General features: G+C 46.4%; 1 protein-coding gene across 1 annotated transcript; it reads right to left on the bottom strand.

Moving 5' to 3' along the window:
* Window positions 1-829: 829 nt before the first annotated feature.
* On the bottom strand, window positions 830-22,843 carry SURF4 (surfeit 4). Its single transcript, XM_028714665.2, has 6 exons — window positions 22,584-22,843; window positions 6,065-6,251; window positions 4,440-4,516; window positions 3,431-3,474; window positions 2,720-2,906; window positions 830-1,604 (listed from the first exon to the last, which is right to left on the bottom strand). The coding sequence occupies exons 1-6, from the start codon at window positions 22,629-22,631 to the stop codon at window positions 1,338-1,340; spliced, it is 810 nt and encodes a 269-aa protein (XP_028570498.2). The 5' UTR covers window positions 22,632-22,843; the 3' UTR covers window positions 830-1,337.
* Between the last annotated feature and the right edge of the window lie 77 nt (window positions 22,844-22,920).

The following is a 22,920-nucleotide window of genomic DNA, read 5'->3' as shown; positions in this document are numbered from 1 at the left end:
TGGATAGATGAGGGCTACATAAAATGGACGCTTTTCACCAAACCTATAAATAATTTGGTGGAAATCAGTGCCACAAAATAAGGCAAGTACGACTAGATAACTGTCTAGATTCCAATTTGTTGCCATTTGCTGTGAGAGAACCTTCACAGACAGAAGCATTTTACCTCTGAATACTAGATACCAACAGCTACCTGCCTGTTTGTGACATAATATAGCCACAGGGAACCTACTGTTCTCCATATCTTAATAGACACCTAACTCACATCTGCCCCTGCCAAGCATGGACAGTGGTCAGTGAACTGTAGCAGAACAGTATCTAGTGTGTCACAGGTTCCATCATTCTTCTGGCATCTTCTGAGTGTCTGTCAGATGGGTCTTTGGTGTAATACAGCAAGGTTGTTCAGGTACACAGGCTCATTTGGGTCAGATTTTTACTGCCCCCAAATAGCAACTGCATAAATCTACAGAATATGGGGCACTGCTCCAAAATTTATAATGTATGCAAATTTCCAACAAAGTAACAGGAATGGCTATAGGTGAAGATGGATTTTAGAAATCTGAATTGCCAATGGACTTTGTTCTGATTGCCCCACCTGAAAGAATTGTTCATAAAACCCAAACACACTGTCCCCCCCCCACCCACTTCTTTTTGCTACAGCATAGTAGTGGATAAGCTTTTTGCTGGGAGGGACCCAGCTGCTGCACATATTTTCTCCTGCCTCTGTTTCAAGGGATGGTCCTCCCTCTAGCTGTTGTAATACTGTGGTGGGTTGGCTTGTTTCAAAGCAGAAAAATCCCTTTCCCATTAGTACAAAAGGTGCGCTAGATCTATCGCTCAGATAGTCACGGCTCAATCTGGGAGGCGACTTCTTTAATTACAACAAGAACGCAAAAAAAAAAAAAAGACGTGGGGAACACCTTGACACCAAAAGTATACAAACAGGAATATCGGATCACAGTAGTTTTTGTTTCGTTTTTTTAAAAAAAATGCGTCTTAGAAAACCATTAAGGAAACGTAAAGGCGGCAAATACAGTGCCCACATGGTGCTTGGCAAGCCAGCTTCTATATGTTTCAATTTCTGGAGATTTACAAAAGAAAGCAGAACAGTATTTCGAGGCAAAAAAAAATAATACATTCCTTGATGAAGAATGCTCTAGTTATCAGATTATCAGTGCCTTCATGAATTCTAAAAAAAAAAAAGTGTGCCCTTTAAGAAGGGATTGTTGGGCACATACATAAGATGCTGGCAGTTTGGTTGTATTCCCCCACGGAACCCATGTTGAAAAAGTCAGTCCCCAGACACCGAGATGATGTGTTTACCCTGCCCCTCCTATTTCTACCACTCTTTTTTCTTCTCATCCATAGACACGCCACCAGGCCCAAGGGCCACCACCAGCAGGAGGCCTCCGATGACGGACATGGTCTGGAAGAAGTCGTACTTGAGGAAGTCATGCATGGGTTTGTAGACTGGGATGGTCCAGAAGGCGTTGAAGTAGATGTTGATGGCAAAGAGCCAGATGACCAAGGTCAAGGCGGCCAGTTTTGTCTTGAAACCAACAGCCACAAGGATGATCAAGGCTGTGCCCACGATGTTCTGGAAGATCTATGGGAGGAGATGGGATAGAGAAAAGTAGAATTCAGCAGAGGCTGGTGTAAGGGAGAAGAGGGCATCTTACCCCACCTAACTCAGCCTCCCCTCAGCCAGGCCTCACCTGCTGGCCTTAGGATTTGCCACCATTCTAGGGGGAGGCAGCCCTGGCTGTCAGCCTCCTCCTCCTTAGCCTCCCAGGTCTTTGACAACAGGCATTTTCAGTGGCGGAATGCTCACACATGCTCACACCCACCCACCCAGGAAGCAGACCTTGCGCCATCACTGTCATGTTTATCCAGGCTTATGGTTTTTAACTGGGAGGGTAGTTAAATCTATCTGTTGGGCTTATCCTTTACATGCAGTGGAATAATAATAATAATAATAATAATAATAATAATAATAATTTTATTATTTATACCCCACCCATCTGGCTGGGCTTCCCCAGCCACTCTGGGCGGCTTCCAAAAAAAATATTAAAATACTGTAATACATCAAACATTAAAAGCTTCCCTAAACAGGGCTGCCTTCAGATGTCTTTTAAAGAAAAGATAGCTGCTTATTCCCTTGACATCTGATGGGAGGGCGTTCCACAGGGCGGGTGCCACCACCGAGAAGGCCCTCTGTCTGGTTCCCTGTAACCTCACTTCTCGCAATGAGGGAACCGCCAGAAGGCCCTCGGTGCTGGACCTCAGTGTCCGGGCTGAACGATGGGGGTGGAGACGCTCCTTCAGATATGGAAGGACACATTCCTTGTAAATGCATTCTTTTATTTATCTATTGCTGTTTTAAAATCTGATATTCATGTCTTTGCTATTTTATTTTTACTCTATGGATTGCTTTGAGGCAGCTGAGTGCAAAAAAATATGGCCAATGCATACAATAAATAACAATAGCATCTCATTAGGAAGGAGGGTGAGGAGAAAACTATCATCGGTTGACTCTGCCTGCCCATCACTTGCTCTGGCTCCCCCTGACATTGGCCTCCCTGCTTTCCAACCTACCAGGATCAATAGGCACCTACCAGTGCTGGGAATAGGAGGAGCTGGAGGAGGAGGAGGCAAATTCCATACAAAAATACCTCTCCCACTAATTAAAAACAAATTATTTGCAATGTTTGGGCCACTTACCGAAAAGAAGCTAGCATCAAAATGCAGCAGCGTCATAAACATGAGGACCAGCAACACTCGTCCACCCAGCTGCATGTACTGCTTAGGGGAACTTTCCCGCATGGTGGGGACTCCTGCGAACATGCTCTTCCCCTCTGACCGTGATTCAGCCAACAGCAGCAGCAGACCACCCCCCAGAGCAAGGTTCCTGTAGACGGTGAAATATGGTCAGTCCAAAACACACACACCTGAATACCTACACCAGGTGTGACAAGATTCACAAAGGGCTTGTGCACCAACAAAAATTAAAGTGACACAATCAAATATGCTGTTACAAGTCTTAAGATGCTTAAAGGTTATATGCTGGTTGCCTCTGGAGTTTTTGAGTGACAAGTCCCAAGAGTGAAAGTGGCTTACATTTTGACACCTGAGATGTATATATCTTTTGGGATCCACCTTATTTCTGTGATTGTAAGTTGTAAACAGTTTTTTAACCTTGCGATTTGATTGTTGTCACCAAACTGAGGCCTTAAGAGTGAAAGGTAGGTAACAGATGATAGCGATGATCATAAAACGTTAAGAAACACTCAAAAGCAACCTTGACAAGCAAAATGCGCAAGGGACACTATAATCATTTTCCTCAGTGCTGGCTGGTTAGAAGTGAACGATAAATGAAACTAAGATTAAATAAGCAAGAACTAGTAAAACGAGATAAAAGAGAATGAGACATACCTCATCAAAAACTTCAGATCCCATAAAATGCTGTACGCAATTGTCTAGGAGGAAACAACCAGACACGATTGAACCCTTTGCTTAAAACCACCCTTTCCTTTTGATCTCAAGCTTGAAGCAGCTAAATACTCCAAAAAGAAGCTTGGCATCTATCTGCTGATGCTCACTCTCATCGCTTCTTCTACCTTCCCTCTCCCACACTCTTTTTCTGTCCCCTATTTAGCACACAAACTCCTTGGGACCAAGGATCTGTTATGTTCACTTATGCTTTCTCTGCAAAGATCTATGCACATTAATGTCACTGTGTAAATAAGATGGGTTCTTTGGACAAGCAAGGGGTATGAGAGTGAAAATGGAGCAGCGCTTTTTTGCTAAAGAAAAACAAATGCCTTACTGCTAATATATTTTGCAAACATGTGCATGACTTAGAGAGGAGGGTACCCATTTTAAATTTATTTTGCTTCCCTGCTCTCCCAAGAACTTTGCAGCAGCTATCTCATAAGGTAAGAACATAAGATGAGTCTGTTGGATCATGTCAACAGCTCATTTAGTTCAGCATCTTGTTCTCACAGTGGTCCCCAGATGCCACACTAGCAGGACCCAAGCACAAGAGCATTCTCCCCACAGCAACTGCAGTGTTGCTTCTGGCTGTGAGGCAGAGCATAGCCATCATAACTCAGGGCTCAAGGTGAGTGTGCAGATTCCACCTGAAGTACTGAACATTAAACTGCTGGACACGGGGCTGTTTTTAAATTTCTGTTTGCCCCCCATTGTGGTTTTCTTTGAGAAAACAAGAGGTGTTTTTTCCCACTTCTGCATAACTCAGGGCTAATGTGACCACGCCTCTTGTTTTGACTTCGAGCCCGTCAGCACTCAGACACCTTAGTTTGCTACTGGAGGGGCGCTTGCGGGGCAATGGAACCTCCAGCTTCAGAGCCAGGAGGGGCAAGTGTGAATAGGCACGATTTTTCAGTGTTGTGCAATTAAGAGTTGGGATTGATTTCCTTACCTGGAGTGCTATAATGCCAAATAATCCAAAGCAGGCATACTGAACAAAGTTCCTACTCAGCACTAGGATGCAGCCACCTAGGAAAGGAGGCGGAAGAGAAGAAATAGCCAAGTCAACAGCATTAGTGAATCATGTTCCCCTTGCTAAGGTTCTGTTGACCCTCCTGTCTTTTAAATCCTTGACTCGCCTGCAAAGCTTTCTGCTGGCTTGTCTCTTGAACCATAGCCTTCATTCCTCAAACTTTAGCAACATCAATCTCTTTAAAGGCAGCCTTGTTTTTAAGCACTAGTCCAGCAGCCACCAGATCACCTGCCTGTCAACCATGTGACATGGCCATGACATCAGCTGACCCGTTTTCCTTTCCCACTAAAAGCAAACTCAGGGGACCGAGTGCTGACAGACATGGGAGCCAAAAGAGAGACAAAAACAAAGCACATAGGCAAAGGTCCAGGGCTTGGCATGCACTGATGATCAGCTGTCATATACAGTCAGGTGCAGGGCTGTTGGGCATGGGTTGGCTGAAATCAGGTCCACGGAGTGGAGATTCCCCACTGCTCTTCTACAGTATATTAAGCCAAGAGTATATTAAGCAATTGTCACTGCAATTTACAACTGAGGAAATACTCCAAAGCTCACCTACGTGAGCTGTTGGGCATCAAGCCATGGTGTACTGCTGCAGGATTGGAAAATGAGAGGCCTGTGAGTGGCTGTTTCTGCTTTATAAGCCACTGGGGGGGGGGGGTGAGAGGAGAGAATGGGTGAGGAAGAATGAAAATGACTCTGCAGGAGAATGAAAGGATGGTTGACTTGTAGAGGTGGCAACCATTTTAGGCATGAGTAATTGATGCACGATTGCTAGTGTACAAGTCCTTTTGGACCCGGAAGAGGCCAGAACGGGTGTGGGGGTGTAATGGGGTGCAACGTGCTTATGAATGCTCTGGTGATGCATGCAGGTGCCAGGAACGGAAACCTGCCTCCCCCTGGAAAATGGTCACTACCTGTAGGAACCTGGAAAGGTTGCCCACAATCTGACTGTATGATGACTGGGGCTCCTATCTCTAAAGAGGGTGGGGGACCTCTGGTCCAAGGGCTTAACTTGGCCCACCTTCCAATCACTTGATACCATGTGTGTTGTCAGCAGGAGGGTAAAAAAAATGAGCTGGGTTGGCCAGAAGGGTCTCCTTAAGTGTTGCTGAACAGTTGATCTGTGGGGCTTCAAAGCACAGTGCAGAGCTCTTTGCAGCCAGTCCCTTACCAAGAGCCCCAAATGGTGCTTTGAAGCCCTGCAGATCAGCTGATTCATGGGGCTTCAAAGCACCTCACCACTAGGCATAATTATCAAATTTGGGGAGGGGTGATAAGGATTCGGCCTGCCGGATGTATCTGCTTCCCCACCCCTGGATTTAAGAAGAGTGAGGGCGGCTTCAAAACCTGTCATCTGGCATAAAGGGGTGGGGAAGGGGACTGTGAATGCTCTTAAGGGCTGTGATCTTGTAGAGGACATGCCACTATTATAGACTGGGCAGCTGTAGTCCAAGCAGAGAATTTATGGGTCCCCTTGGTCCAGGAACCAGAATCTCCATTTAACAACAAGCGTACATGGATCTCAGTATTGTGCCACTTACTTAGCTGTCCAAAAAGGTTAATGAAGACAAAGATGGAGGCCAGGAAGTACCCACAGTTCCATGTGGCATCAATGTAGTCCCTCTGCTCGCTCCACTGGAACCACATGCGGATGCCATCTTCAAGGAACGTGCTGATCAAGCAGAGGCGGGCCACATGCGGGAGGTACTGTTTTGTCACTCGCAAGAACTGCCAGGGGAAAGAAACACAGGTGAAAAGAGTGGGCAGGAAGCAGGGACCGCCTGGCTTCCTACCTGGATAGGGATGGCTTTCCCCTCAAAGCACAGCTGTGTTCTCCCTCTGGTGTCAAAGAGGTAGCATTGCCTCAATACCTGTTGCTGGGAATCGCGAGTGGAAAAGATTCAGGTTCTGCTTTCAGGCTTCCCTTAATGGGCCTCTGGTTGGCCACTGTAAAAACATGTTGAACTACATGGGCCTTTGACCTTATCCAGCAGAGCTTTTCCTAATGTCCTTAAGGGCACTTCCAAAGTGTTTGGCTTGGGGAATACCTTCTCATCACTTAAATGTAAACAAACCAGATTTGTATCTTGGGTGGTAAGGTTGACCCACCAGGAGACTCAAGCCAGAGCAAGTTCCCTCTGAGGCAACTGCAAACTGAGTGGGATGCAGGAGCCATGCCCCTTGACTCACGTTACATAAAGGGTGGAAATGGGGCACATGCCAAAACGCATCTAGCTTGAAAATGTCTCCAATTGTGTGACTGTACAGAGACCACAGCTAATCAAAACTGGAGGGGAGGGGGGACTTGCATTGAACCAGCCTTTGAAAACTTGGGTACTCCCCATATTTTTTGGGACTACAACTTCTATCATGCCCAACTATCAGCAATGCTGCCTGCGGCTGATGGGAGTTGTAGTCCAACACACACACACAAACCAACCAGGATGGCACCAGGTTAGTGAAGGCCGCAGTAGGCAATCTAATCCCAGAGCTATAGCAATAGGTCACACTAAAGGATTTGCTAATCCACCACCTTGTTTCTCATCATGCATTTATCTATATCTATATCTATCTATCTATCTATCTATCTATCTATCTATCTATCATCTATCTATCATCTATCTATCTATCTATCTATCTATCTATCTATCTATCTATCATCTATCTATCATTTTCTCATTTAATCCTCGTAACAGCTCTGCAAGATAGCTGAGGCTGAGAGGTAGTGAATGGCCCACAGCTCACACAGTGAGCTTCATGGCCAAGTGGGGATCTGAACCCGTCTCCCAGGTACTCATCCAGCGCTCTTAACCATTATAACACACTGGTTCTCAATTGCCAGCCCTAGATGCTCCAAAGATGCCTCGTTTACTCCAGTACTGACCATTTATGAGACAAAAGGCTCAGAGATAAGTCTATTTAGCCAGAGCCTTTTAACAGACCAAATTCTCCATGATTTCCTTTTTAAAGCTATTTTAAGCTAGTGGCCCTCTCCAGTGTACTCCATAATTTAAATGTACACACAGTGTAAAGTACTTCCTTTTGCTCATCCCGGATCTACTGCCAAACCAAACAGTTCAATCAGATGACTTTGAGCTCTAGCACTAGGAGAGAAAGAGTGGATTCTCTGCCCGCTCTCTCCCCAGAATGTATAATATAGATTGCAATCCTATGCCCACTTACCTGTGAATCCTTGCCTTTGCTTCCCTACCACCACGCAATTTCTGTGAACAGCCAAAATTTCCTGGTGTGAGTCCTTTTGCCCTGGGGCACCTTGAGACCAAGAGTTATGGAGACTTTTGCCACTCCATGTTCAGATGGTGCTGCAAAATGGTTTGTCTGTGACTGTTCAGGGAGGCAGCTTAGCTTCTTACCCCAAGTTTGAAGGATCTCTGAATTCAGGCAGCTTTATATAGCAGGGGTATAGAAACTGTGGGTCTCCAGACATTGCTGGGCTCCTCCCTCACCTAAGCCCCAGCCAGTAGGGTCAATGGTCAGAACTAATGGGTACTGGAATTCCTGCAATATCTGGCAGGCCACAGAATTCTCCTCATTCCTGTTCTATAGTATTCTTTAGCTTACATTTTATTAATGTAAGCAGGGTGCCAGAAACCCTATTACAGTGGTACCTCGGGTTACAGACGCTTCAGGTTACAGATTCCACTAACCCAGAAATAGTACCTCAGGTTAAGAACTTTGCTTCAAGATGAGAACAGAAATCACACGGCGGCAGCAGCAGGAGGCCCCATTAGCTAAAGTGGTACCTCAGGTTAAGAACAGTTTCAGGTTAAGAACAGACCTCCGGAACGAATTAAGTACTTAAGCCGAGGTACCACTGTATGTTGTTTCATTATCTTTTTTGGATTTGTTTTATCTTGTTATCGTTTTGTACATTTACTTGTTTCTCTTTATATTGGACAAAGCAATTTAAGAAATGGTTACAAAAAAGAGGTTTTCCAGCTCCCACCCCCCCAAAAAAAACCCACGCTTCCTGGCACATAGAAAAAAAGCAAGTCAGGAAAAAAGTTTCAGCCTAGCATTTCCCCCAACAGGCTAGCTTTCTGGATTCAGGCAGCAATACACACGTACATGCACACACACTCCTACATTTATTTATACCAGGAAAGGCTTGCCACACTCGTTTCTGATGACTGGGTAAATGCACCCTTCACAGGAAGTAAGCAGATAAAAATAAGTCTTCATGCTGTTTGTTGAGCATGGTTACGGGACAACCAACCAGCAAGCTGGGGCAGATGAAAACTACAGTGTGAATAATGCCAGGCAAGTAACTTCTGGGATCTCACAACCGGGAGCTCGTGAACAGGACTCGTAAACAGGGGTGTTTGCAAGGATTGGTGGAGGAGACTGAAGAGAATCAGCTTCTTTCTTTTGGATTAAAGCTGGTAGTTTGTCCGAGCTGTTTGGAGGCTTGATTGTTTGCAGGCCTGGTCCTCACCAACAAGGAGGAACTGACTGATAAAGTGGAAGTACTTGGAAACGTGGGAGGAAGTGATCATGTCCTCTCCTCCTAGGGTTCATGATAACAGAGGCAAAGGAAAGGTGAGCGTAGTTCGGACAGGCACTCTGGACTTGCCAATTTCATAAAGCTTAAAGGGCTACTGGTTGAGATCCCATTGTCAGAAATATCTGACGAGAAGGGAGCCCAAGATGGATGGGAGTTTCTTAAGGGCAAAGTACTGAAGGACCAAATGCAGACAGTTCCAACAAGAAAAGTGGGAGGCATCTAAACAAACCAGGGCGGCTGCATAAGGAGCTTACAGATGAACTGAGATTTAAGATGGACATGTTTCTTCGGCTGTGTTTGAAGCGAGAGGAACAACAAGCAAGTGGTAGATCGTCTATGTGGAGAAGACAGAAAAATGCTATTGGGTGACAGAGAGAAGGTGGAACTGCTCAACATCTACTTTGCCTCTGTCTTTGCACAAAAGGAAAGCAATGATAACAGATTAATGATGTAAGGAGGGAGCTGCAGACCAGGATAGGAAGAGATGGTAAGGGAATACCTAGCTACTTTAGTTGATTTCAAACCTCCAGGGCCTGATGAGATGCACCCAAGGGTACTAAAGGAACTTGCGGTATAATCTCAGAACCTTTGCCTATAATCTCTTGGAAAGCATGTGAGGTCCCAGCAGACTGGAGGTGGAAAAATGTTGTCCCCGTCTTCCAAAAAGGGAAGAAAATAAGATCCAGGTAACTACCAACTGGTGAGCTTGACATTGATACCAGGAAAGGTGCTAGAACAAATCACTCAATAGTTGGTCTGTGAGCACTTAGAAAAGGATGTTGTGAATACTAAGACCCAGCACAGGTTTCTCAAAAACAAGTCATGCCAGACTAATCTCATTTCTTTTTCTGATGGAGTTAAAAAACTTGGAGGATCAGGGAAACTAACTCCTTTCCAGCCCCAGGAGCAGCATGGGAAGCATTCATGTGACACACCTAAACACTGCAGCCAACACACTAATGCGTCACGACACATAATTAGGAAAACTGTGCATTAATAGTTCCTTGTCATCCAGGAAAAAAGTTACAAGTGGGATGCCACAAGGTTCTGTTCAACGTTATAAATTACCGTATTTTTCGCCCCATAGGGCGCACCAGCCCATAGGGCGCACCTAGTTTGGGGGGGGGGGGGGGAATAAAGAAAAAAAAATATTTCCCCTCCAGGCGTGGGGCTGGGGTGGGGGAAGCCCGAGCTTCCCCCGACCCCAGCCCCCAGAACAGGCTGCTATCCACAAGCCTAGGGAGCCCGGCGGGAAGTCGCGCCGGTCTCCCCAGGCTTGCGGATATCTGCCCAAAGCCCGGGGTGCACTCCGCTGCGCTCCCCAGGCTTCGGGATGCAGGCAGCTCTCCGTAAGCCGTGGGAGCCCGGTGGGAACTCCCGTGGACTCCCAAGGCTTGCGGATAGCTTCCTGAAGCCTGGAGAGCGAGAGGGGTTGGTGCGCACCGACCCCTCTCGCTCTCCAGGCTTCAGCGAAAGACTGCATTCGCCCCATAGGATGCACACACATTTCCCCTTAATTTTTGGAGGGGGAAAAGTGCGTCCTATAGGGCGAAAAATACGGTACTTAGATGAAGGAATTGAGGGGATGCTCATCAGGTTTGCAGATGACACCAAATTGAGAGGGATAGCTAATGCCAAAGAGGACAGAATTGGGATTTAAAGTGACCTTAACAGATTGGAAAACTGGGCCCAAGCTAAGAAAATGAATTTCAGTAGGGACAATTGCAAGATTCTACACTTGGGCATGAATAACCAGCAGCACAAATATAAGACCCCTGGCTTACCAGCAGTACATGTGAAAAAGATCTAGGGGTCTTAGTAGACTACAAGCTTAACATGAGTCAACAATGTGATGCAGCAGCAAAAAAAGCTAATGCTATTCTAGGCTGCATCAACAGAAGTATTGTGTCCAGATCAAGAGAAGTAATAGTCAGGGACGCGGACTTATAAAAAATATTGGGGGGGCCCGGGAAAGCTCATGAATAATAAATAAGCTCATGAATATGCAAATAAAGTGGCTCCGGCCCTAAATAGGGCAAGCCACGCCCCCCAGCCAGCCAATCGGCTGGCTGGGAGGTGTGGCCAGTCGGGATTCCCCTGTTCTCGCGGGGGCCAGGAGGAAGGAAATTCCCCCCGGCAGTGCCTTGGCAGTGGCGGTGGTGCTGCGAAGCAGCGAGGCAGGAGCCCCCGCCCCCGGGGATTCCCTAATCTCGCGGGGGACGGCCGGGGCTCTCTGACTAGGGCGCGCGGCTGGCTGGCTGGCTGGCGAGGGAGCAGGTGGGGAGGAGGCGGGGGACGGCGGCGGCGCTCTGCTGGAAGGGCGCCCGAGATTATTGGGGGGGCTGAGCCCCCCCAAAAAATTTTTTGAGGGGGCTCGAGCCCCCTCAGGCCCCATGGTGTCGGCGCCTATGGTAATAGTACCACTCTATTGTACCTGGAATATGGGATGCGGGTGGTGCTGTGGTCTAAACCACAGAGCCTAGGGCTTGCCGATCAGAACGTTGGTGGTTTGAATCCCCGCGACAGGATGAGCTCCCATTGTTCGGTCCCTGCTCCTGCCCACCTAGCAGTTTGAAAGCACGTCAAGTGCAAGTAGATAAATAGGTACCGCTCCGGCGGGAAGGTAAACGGCATTTCCGTGCACTGCTCTGGCTCGCCAGAAGCGGCTTAGTCATGCTGGCCACATGACCCAGAAGCTGTCTGTGGACAAACGCCGGCTCCCTCGGCCTATAGAGCGAGATGAGCACCGCAACCCCAGAGTCGTCTGTGACTGGACCTAACGGTCAGGGGTACCTTTTACCTTTATTGTACCTAGAATACTGTCTCCAATTCTAGGCGCCACAATTTAAGAAGGATATTGACAAGCAGGAATGTGTGCAGAGGAGAACAACCAAAATGATTAAGGATCTAGAAACCAAGCCTTATGAGGAACGGTTGAAGGAGCTAGCCTGTTCAGCCTGGGGAAAAGGAGACATGGAAGATGAAGCAAGCTTGTTTTCTTCTGCTCTGGAGGGTAGGACTTGAACCAATGGCTTCATGTTACAAGAAAGGAGATTTGAACATGTTACAAGAAAGGAGATTTGACAGTAAAAGCAGTTCAATAGTGGAACAGAATCCCTCAGGCAGTTGTGGACTCTCCTTCACTGGATGCTTTTAAGCAGAGTTTTAAGCAGAGTTTGGATGGCCATCTGTCATGGATGCTTTAGCTGAGTTTCCTGCAGGGGGTTGGATTAGATGACCCTTGGGAGTCCCTTCCATCTCTATGATTCTATGATCACCAGACGTCCCCAACTCCTGATGTCCACCATGCAACAAGGCAGGAATTTATGCAGCTCTCTAGGTTAAAATGCAAGTGCTGAGATCACTTATACACACAGAGAGAGCAAGATGCAAAAGCAATAAGTAAAAACTCAGGCATGCTCACAGACCATACATGACTAACACACAGAATTGTACTTTTGGGTGGAACTAACCGAGGAAATCTGGAAGAAGAAACAAGGAGAAAAGCATGGCACATATTTACTCAAGTTGAATAGCCTTGTTCATAATTTCACAATTTGTACTGTTTTATTGTTGTTAGCCGCCCTGAGCCCGGCTTCGGCTGGGGAGGGCGGGATATAAATAAAATTATTTTATTATTATTATTATTATTATTATTATTATTATTATTCCTCCCCGATAAGAATTTTACAAGAAATCTGGCACCTTTGGTGAAGAAATTATTTGTCAACTCATGTTACTATGTGGATACATATTTTCCCTTGTGGTTTTTTGTGGGGGTTTTTGAACCCTCGCACTTGTGATGTCCCAGTGACTAGATGCAGATAAACAAAATTTGAAACTGGGACAGAGGTTTGGCAAAATGTCCTGGAACCCTAAACATCTTAAATTCAATATTTACAACATGGTTCTAGCCCTCTGCAGGAAGACACAGTGAGACATGCAATTACTGATTTCAGGTCACACTTGTTAATGTTGATCATTTACATCAGGGATTAAGAAATCTGTGGCCCTCTGGACATTGTTGGACTACAGTTCCCATTATCCTGGCTAGGGCTGATGAGAGCTGTAGTCCAACAGCATATGGAGGACCGCGCGTTCCTTGATTTGCATAGTAGTTGCTTTTGGCTTTCTTGTTTCCCAGTTGCTTAAAACCTGTAGCTCATGGGTAGGCAAACTAAGGCCCGGGGGCCGGATTTGGCCCAATCTTCTTCTCCTCAATCCGGCCTGCGGACGGTCCAGGAATCAGCGTGTTTTTACATGAATAGAATGTGTCCTTTTATTTAAAATGCATCTCTGGGTTATTTGTGGGGCATAGGAATTCGTTCATTCCCCCCCCCACACACACACACAAAATATAGTCCGGCCCCCCTCAAGGTCTGAGGGACTGGCCCCCTGCTGAAAAAGTTTTCTGACCCCTGCTGTAGCTCCTCCCCCTGCCTCACGCTCACATAGTTGCAACTGGTTAAATGTCAGGAAATGGTACAGTGGTACCCTGCAAGACGAACGCCTCGGAAGACGAAAAACTCGCTAGACGAAGGAGTTTTTCGTTTTCTTAGCCGCTTCGCAAGACGCATTTCCCTATGGGCTTGCTTCGCAGAACGAAGCTTGCCCCGCAAGCTCCGGGGATAGCGGGGAAGCGCAGCGCGTCTTCCCCGCTGTCCCCGGACCTCTTTTGAAGCAAGGGGCGGCGGGGAGAAGATCGCTTCTCCCCGTTGCCAGCCCCGCAATCTCCGGGGACAGAGGGGAAGGCGCGCGGCGCTTCCCCTCTGTCCCCGGACGGTCTCCATAGGAACACATTGATTGATTTTCAATGCATTCCTATGGGAAACCGTGCTTCGCAAGAAGAAAAAACTTGCGGAACGAATTAATTTTGTCTTGCGAGGCACCACTGTATAGAGATTACTGATCTAAAGAAATAACCCAAATAGAAGAGTTATAGAGCTTCCTACAGGTGTGTGAAGCGGATGGTTTTGTTTTGGAAAACCCTGAGAGTGGGTAGATTATCCTACACTGTACATAATAAAAAGCAGCATGTTTTTCTCCTGTAGTTTCTATACTAATGGATCTACTGAGCTTGTGAACAGAGTACCTAGGGTAGGAATATAAAGATGTTGGAGAGGAAACCAGCAGCTTATTCTCTCTCAAGCTAAACCATTAGTGGGAAGGACTTTTATGCAGACAGCTTGGCTGCTAATGAGGTTACATGAATGGCCTGCCAAGCCTTGTAATGGAAAAGAGGGTAAAATAAACAACAATTACAGAGCACCTGGCTGCATTCAATTCAGATCTTCTACTAGGCCTAGTTCTCTTCAGGGCTGAGCTCTGGAAACGTGGCTTGTTGGGGAAGAGAAAGGGCAATTGCTAGTAGCAAAGGTCACCATCTTATAAGGAGTGAGACTGTTCATCTCTCTAGTGCAGTACTGTCTACACTGACTGGCAGCAGCTCTCCAGGATTTCAGGCAGGGGTCTCTCCTAGCCCTATATGGATATGCCAGGGGCTGAACTTGGAACTTTCTGCATGAAAAGCAAGTGCTGTATTACTGAGCTACAGCTATCTATCTATCTAGCGATCATCTAGCTCAGTGTTTCCCAACCTTGGGCCTCCAGCTGTTTTTGAACTACAATTCCCATCATCCCTAGCTAGCAAGACCAGTGGTCAGGGATGATGGGAATTGTAGTTCAAAAACAGCTGGAGGCCCAAGGTTGGGAAACACTGATCTAGCTATCTACATTGCCTCAAGGCAATGTACACAGTGCAATAAACACAGCAAAAAACAGTTTTAAGCACCACATAAAATAACAACAGATAAATTTAAAAATAATATGAAGTAGACACCCAGCTTGCCGATCAGAAGGTCGGCAGTTCAAATCCCCGCGACGGGGTGAGCTCCCGTTGCTCGGTCCCTGCCTCTGCCAACCTAGCAGTTCGAAAGCACGTCAAGTAGATAAATAGGTACCGCTCCGGCGGGAAGGTAAACAGCGTTTCCGTGCACTGTTCTGGTTTGCCAGAAGTGACTTAGTCATGCTGGCCACATGACCCGGAAGCTGTCTGCAGACAAACGCCGGCTCCCTCGGCCTATAGAGAGAGATGAGCGCCACAACCCCAGAGTCGTCCGTGACTGGACCTAACGGTCAGGGGTGCCTTTACCTTTAGACACACATTACAGAACCTATCCATTAAGCTGGAAAAGCCTATCAGAACAACAAGAAGTTTCCATTGTTTCCAGAAAAGTGCAGATAGCGGGCACCTGTTTTTGTCTTGATGGGAATGCTGTTCCACACATCCATACTGAAAGATCTGCTGCGAAATACTATGAAGTAGGCTTCTGAGGTCTTTGGAACTTGACTAAGCTCTCCTATAGACTGCAGGGACCTACTGTGTATATATGGGATAATATAGTCTCTCAAGTTTTGGTGGCAACCACAAAAGGCTAGCAACCACGGCCTGCATAAATTAGAGAATCCCATATCACAATCCTACCAGTGCAATCGTAGCAACATGTTTCCCCTTCAGGGTGTTTTAGCTTATCACAACCATGCTGGCATCACACTAATTAGAGCAGAAATGCCAGCCAATCCAAAAAATGATAGCTTGTAGAGTTGAATTTTCCATTCCTCCCCTTCCTTATCTAAAGAATCTTCAATTAAATCCCAGATTAGATGTTTTCAGGAGTTGCTTGTTACACAAACGCCAGCTGTGCAAATATCTCTCCCCACATACAGACATATAACCTGTGGTACATTACTGCACTCCCCCAAAGTTGAATGGTTTTGCTTTGTAGTTGCATAGGTGGTAATTGGCCCGTCTGCTGGGGTAAGGGACATGAAGAGGAAATTATCTGGAGAAGTTGGCAGAGAAATCAATTTAGCTGCAAAAACCTCAACAGCTGCTTTGCAATTAAATTGCAAAGTACTGTACTTGCAAAACACTTGAGGCTGCCTTTTGCAACTATGGCAGAAGTGCACCAGTTGCTGCTAGAGGTTATGGTTTGCGTATATTTAAAAAAGGAATATCCACCTTGCAATTTCAGGGGGATCCAAATACGCCCTCACAAACACCAGATAATTTTGCCAGTTTTGCACTCATTGGCTAGATCAACTGAAGGCAGGAACAGATTTGCATTTTACTAAACAATTCAAAAAATACTGCCTCCGTGCTTAAAAAAAACCCCTCAAAATGAAGAACATTAAAAGCATCTTTTTCTTTTGAAATGAAAGCCAACAATTTAGGAAAGGAGTCTGGAAGATTCCTAAAGAGACCCATGGGGGGGCCGAACCCCTTGTGGTTATGGGCCCATGTGGCAATGAGAATTCCAGTGGCAGAAATGCGAACTCTGTTCCCTGTGTCAGTCCTAGGTGTGGGGAACTTTTGGTCCTCCCGATATGGCTGAACTACAACTCCCATCATTCCTGGCCATGCTAGTTGGGGCTCATGGGAGTGGTAGTCCAGCAACATCTGGAGAGCTAAGGTTTCCACATACCTGGTCTGTCTTCTTCACCCAAAAGCAGCCCTGCCATACCTCAATTTGTCCCCACAAGATGGGAAGAGCAGACTGTTGAAAACCAAGTAAGAAGCCTCATTCGTATTTGAACTAAGACAGACACATCCTTATTTCAGAGCTCTGCCAACTCACCATTTGAAAATTAGACCAACAGACTACGTGGCTAAGAAGATGTGAGTATTTAAAAAACAAAAAAATCAGTGCGAAAAAAGTTATTTTTAGTGGAAATCATTTTGGGAAGGGCAAGAAAGATCTTCTCCTGGACAACTGGGCTTTCAGAATGTGTGTTTAAGAAACCTCATTTCGCAACTAGTGTAAACAAACTCATAGAAATAAACATGCAAATATACATATAAATGCACAGCTTCCTCTTTTTAATGGAGAGAAGCATCTGAGAATGCAGTCTTGTAAAACTGGGCAGAAGATGCAGATCCAAAACATCTGTTGTCGCCCTGCATTTTATGGATAACAAAAATCTTGACTTTTTCTATCCAGCTGATGGGCCTGCCAGTAGCATGGAAGAGACACAACTCAGGGTACAGCATCTGCTTTCCATGCAGAAGGTCCAAGGTTCAATCCCAGGCATCCCCAGGTAAGACTGGGAGTGTTGGCTATTTGCAGATTAGTTGCACTGCAGAAAGCATGCTGGGGAGACCACACATTCAAGAAACGCAAAATAACTTTTGCTAGGTTTTAATAACAAAAACAAAAACTCCTTTTACACTAAATTACAATATATCAATAAGCATGACCCATCCACCAGGGTACTGAGAGAGCTACATGCTGCTCTTTCCCCAACAACTTAATTACCACAACTTAACAGCACCTGCTATACTGCTTCACAGCTGTAAAACAAGGTCATGTTATTTGCTCTGGCCTTTAAAGAAATACACATCTTGTGGAACAATAATGAACCTTCAAATTTAAAGAGACCATTCAACAGGGAGAGCCCTGTCTGAAACCCTGAAAATCCTTTGCTAGTCAGTGTAGATAATACTAAGCTAGATGGACCAATGATCTGCCCTGCCATAAAGGCAGCTTCCTATGGTCTAATGCTTTAAAAAAAAAATTGTTTCACCAAGGCACCTCTGCTCCTAGGGCAATATTAAGTTGGGGTTTTTATTGGCAAGGGGCATGGCTACAAGGTAGAGCATCTACTTTGCAAGCACAATGCAAGCACAATGGTTCCCTGCATCCCCAGATAGGGCTAGGAATGTCTCCTGCCTGAAACCCTGGAGAGCTGCTGCCAGCCAGTGAAGGAAATTCTGAGCTAGATAGAACAATGGTTTCTAGGCAAGAATGCTGACTGTTTTTTAAAATATGTATCATTACTAACGTGCACAGCACTTTGCAGAGTAGCAGTATACAAAAAGATTATTGGCACCTGGAGCATAATCAAGGTGAAGAGGCAAGGAGTTGAGATAAAGAATAAATGTGAGCAGATGGGGAGCTGTCAGGGGTGAGGACGGGTGCAGAATTGTTGAGCAAAGCTAGGAGGATGCAACTCATGTGCAGGGAATTTATCATGAATCAAAGCTTAGGGATAGAACAAAACTGGGCTGTAGGAGGTTTAAAAAGGGATGTAGCCATTGTGGTGCCCTCTAGAGTCCAGATGTTGTTGGATTCCAAATCCCATCAACCCCATCCAGTTCAGTCAGAAGTCAGAGATGATGGGAGTTGTAGTCTAGCAGCATCTGAAAGACACTGCAGTTGTCTGGGCTAGCTAAAGGAGAATGAAGCGGTGTGGGAATTGGGGGGGGGGCGAGAAAAATGGGGTCATTATTACTGCTAACTCAGCATTTTTATATGCTTGCCTAAAGACATAAGATCATGGGTAGGCAAACCTAAGGCCTGGGGGCCGGATCCGGCCCAATCACCTTCTAAATCTGGCCCACAAATGGTCCAGGAATCAGCGTGTTTTTACATGAGTAGAATGTGTCCTTTTATTTGAAATGCATCTCTGGGTTATTTGTGGAGCATAGGAATTCATTCATATTTTTTTCCAAAATATAGTCCAGCCCCCCTCAAGGTCTGAGGGACAGTAGACTGGCCCCCTGCTGAAAAAGTTTGCTGACCCCTGCATAAGATCATAAGGAAAGCTTGCTGAATCAGGTCAATGGCCTATCTAGCCCAGCACTGTGTTCTCACAGCGGCTAACTATGGTCTGATGGAAATCAGAAAGGAGGCTCTGAGCACAAGAGCACTCTTCCTTCCAGAGGTTTACAGCGACTTGTATTTAGAAGCATTACCACCTCAAACCACAGAGGCAGAGCGCAGCCATCCTGGCCAGTAGCCATTGATAGCATTCTCCTCCATGAATTATGTCCAATCCTCTTTTAAAACCATCCAAGTTGGTGGCCCTCACTGCCTCCTATGAGAACAAGTTCCATAGTTCAACTACGTGCTGCGTGAAGTACCGTATTTTTCGCCCCATAGGGCGCACCGGCCCATAGGTTTTGGACGGGGGGAAATAAAGGAAAAAAATTATTTCCCCCCCAGGCGCGGGGCTGGGGTGGGGGAAGCCCGAGCTTCCCCCGACCCCAGCCCCCAGAACAGGCTGCTATCCGCAAGCCTAGGGAGCCCGGCAGGAAGTCGCACTGGTCTCCCCTGGCTTGCGGATATCTGCCTGAAGCTGAGCAGCGCGCCCCCAGCTTCAGGATGCAGGCTGCTATCCACAAGCCTTGGGAGCCCGGTGGGAAGTCACGCCGGGCTCCCAAGGCTTGCGGAGAGCTGCCTGGGGCGCGCTCCGCTGCGCTCCCCGGGTTTCGGGCTGCAGGCTGCTGTCCGCAAGCCTTGGGAGCCCAGCGGGAACTCCTGCGGGCTCCCAAGGCTTGCGGATAGCTTCCTGAAGCCTGGAGAGCGAGAGGGGTTGGTGCGCACTGACCCCTCTCGCTCTCCAGGCTTCAGCGAAAGACTGCATTCACCCCATAGGACGGACACACATTTCCCCTTCATTTTTGGAGGGGGAAAAGTGCGTCCTATAGGGCGAAAAATACAGTACTTTCTATTATCTGACACTTCGTAACTTCAAGGTGAGCCAGGGCCTTCCTGAATCAAGGTTCATAGCTCAGTGGCAGAACATTTCTGCAGTGCACGGGGTTGGACTAGATGACCCTTGGGTCCCTCCCAACTCCATGATTCTATTATTCTGACATCTGCTTTGCACCCAGAAGGTCACAGACACAATCCCAGGTATCTCCAGGTAGGGTTGGGAGATTCCCTGCCTGAAACCCTAGAAAGCTGCTGCCAGTCAGTATAGACCAGCCTTTCTCAACCTGTGCGTCCCCAGATGTTACTGAACTACAACTCCCATCACCCCTAGCTAGCAAGGCCAGAGCTCAGGGATGATGGGAGTTGTAGTTGACCAACATCTGGGGACCCACAGGTTGAGAACCGCTGGTATAGACTATTCTGAGCTAGATGAGGGTCTGACTCAGTATAAAGCAGCTTCCTGCGTTCCTATGTGCCATCTCAGCCACTATGCTACATCTAGTTATTTGTCCCACTTTTTTTCTGAGGAGCTCACGGTTGTGTACACTGTTCTCCCCCTCTCCATTTTATCCTCACAACAACCCTGTGAGGTAGGTTAGCTTGAGAGTAAGTGACTGGCCTAAGGTCACCCAGTGCACTTTGTAGCTGAGTGAGGATTGGACCCCTTGTTTCCTGGGTCCTAGTATGGCAGTCTAACTGCTGCACCACAACAGCATCCCATACTTTGTCTGTTGGGCTAGTGTAGATGTTCAGTCAAGCTGCTAAGCTCCAGGGCCCTCAATCATCAAATTATAAAAACTCTTACAGTGACAGAAGTCACTGTTACCATGCCTGCCGTCTCAGATGGCTTTTTCTTTTTTTTACCCAGGGTAAATTAAGGTCATGCAGTTAAATGTATTTGTTACCAAGGGATATTTTTACCAAGGGATATTATCCTTTCTCCAAACCAAAGAAAGCATATAATAATGTAGGATGTAAACTGCTTTGAGATTTGTTTATTTTCTTAAATATAAAGCAGTATAGAAATGAAAAGAATAATTGTTATTATTCGTTTCATTTCTATAGTGCTTTATATTTAAGAGGGGGGAAATACCCTGGAGTCCCACAGGATGTATGTACCTTTTTTTTGTAAAGGCAACACACCCACCCCAACATCACTTGCTGGTTCACTTAAGAGGCACCAGACACATCAAACAGCTTAAGCTGTTGCCTGTCTCACACATGTTTTCCATCACAGTGCCAGACTGTGGTTAGATAAACCTGTACCAGGACAGGAACAGTTGACACTGGCTTATGAGATAATACCGGATTGTCTTTTCCTTTGTCCAAAAGGTAGGAAGCAGAGACGTGTCTTTTACCTTCCACACACCTGAACAACAGAATGTGTCACCAACTGTTCTTCCCCTAACGCCAAAAGAATTAAAACAACTTTCAACACCTCCTGGTCATTTTCTTCTTAAAAAGGAAACCAGGGGAATAGTTTGGGGCAGTTTTCTACCTTCTCATAAGCTAAAAAGAAATATACACAAGGGCTGTAAGGAACCAGATGTCACATGAGCTGAGGAAAGGAAAGGAAGCTTGAATTCCATTCATTCATGAACACAGGGAATAGGGAGGAAAGTTTTTAGCTTCTCCGCTTTTGATCCAGAGAAAGGTGAAGATTTGGCTCTTCTGGCTAATAAGCAACCCCAGGATAAGATTGGTTTGTGTTAGCACTCTATTTAATCTGGAGTGCCAAACAGAGGTACTGATGCCTCCAGTACAGAAATCAGTAAAAAAAAATAATGTAAGAAAAGACTTGGGGTTTTTGTAAACTTGAATACTACTCAAATATAATAGATAAAGGTAAATATAAAACACAGACAAATGATCAGCATATTACCAATACACCGATCAATTTCCTCATGCTTTGTCCAGCATTTTGATAGGATCATGGTCTCTGAGAAAAACCCCTTTTCTGACTTTACATTACTAGTTATTTGTGCCCCCACTCCAAAGGTAGGGTACATTAAATGACTCACACATTCTACAGAGGGAAAGAGAGATTATACTGGTGGTGGTTAGACACCATAGCACTCCCAGATTCCAGAAGCTCATGGGTAGAGAAACTTCCATTATTTTCACATTTTCTTTCCCTTTCTCTCCCCCCCCCCCCACATTTATAGACCACGTTAAATAAACACCCTATTCCAACATCTACTTTACCATTTTCTGGAAATTGCCAAATCTCTTACCTCCCTCAAGGATAGGATAGATATAGCAAAGAAACGCACAAGACACGCCTTCATTTCTCTAACGTGCAACCCCATAACGTTAAAGCGAATCCCTCTAATCTCAGAGGCAAATTATTGCCAGTGGGGAGGAAAATCTATGATGTCTGAAAGTGGTCTTCTGTCCCATAATAATCCAGAGTTCTCTTTAAGGGGAACTGTGAATTTCACACTAGTCATCTGCTCGATTAGCTACTCGATAGGGCTGGCTATTCACAGGTGACCTGAGCCCCAATTATCACAAGACGCAAACGTTTAGGAGGTTGAGGAGGCGAGTGATAAAACCCTGGCCCTATAGACATTGCTTTGGTTTCTCATTCTGTCTGTGATGGGGAAGTAAGACTTATCCCACACCAATCAAGCGAACACTCTATTAAGCAATCTTCCCCCGTCATTTTAGATTAGATCACTGAAAGATGGGGCCGCGCCCCTCAAATTTGTGCGGGTGCAAAGCACTCGGGAGAGAGGAAGGCTGATCTCCCGATTCCCTGTGAGGTGGATCCTATGATGTTGGGAACGAGACTGCATCCTCAACGACCAATTCCCCTCCCCCAGCACACACACACACACACACACACACACACACAGCAGGCACAAAATACCAACGCCCCCACTCCGCAAATCTTCTCTCCTATATAATACAAAGAAGACGCGTGAAGGAAAGGAACTGGACGCTACAGAAATATCTGCAAAACCCCATGTGTGCAGTAAGGCCTCCTCTGCTTCAAGAGAAAGTGGGGCGAGGAAAGAGGAATGAATCCACACCCACCTGGTCTGCAAAATCCTCTGCGGTGCTCATCAGATCGTTCTGCCCCATGGCTAAGTGAGTGCTGCAGGAGTAGCGAAGGGAGCAGTGGGTTTCGCTCCAGGATGTGTTGGGTGCTGCTCAGCGCCTGGGAGACCGGACTAGCCGCTCACTCAAACACACCCCCGACAACCCCTCCTGTGGTGGCTGCTGGCAGCTTGCTGCTGCTGCTCTTATTGCAACGAGGCTGCACAGGAAGTGGCTGCACTCGCTGCGAGAAGCACTGCCACGTAGGCCAACTCTTAAAGGAACCGCACGGGGCGGCGGGGCGGCGGAGCCTCCGAGGAATCTCCCTTTGGCT

This window comes from Podarcis muralis, chromosome Z, assembly GCF_964188315.1.
Source record: "Podarcis muralis chromosome Z, rPodMur119.hap1.1, whole genome shotgun sequence".
In the NCBI taxonomy this organism is placed as follows: Eukaryota; Metazoa; Chordata; class Lepidosauria; order Squamata; family Lacertidae; genus Podarcis; species Podarcis muralis.
This window is presented reverse-complemented; position numbering and strand designations above follow the sequence as displayed.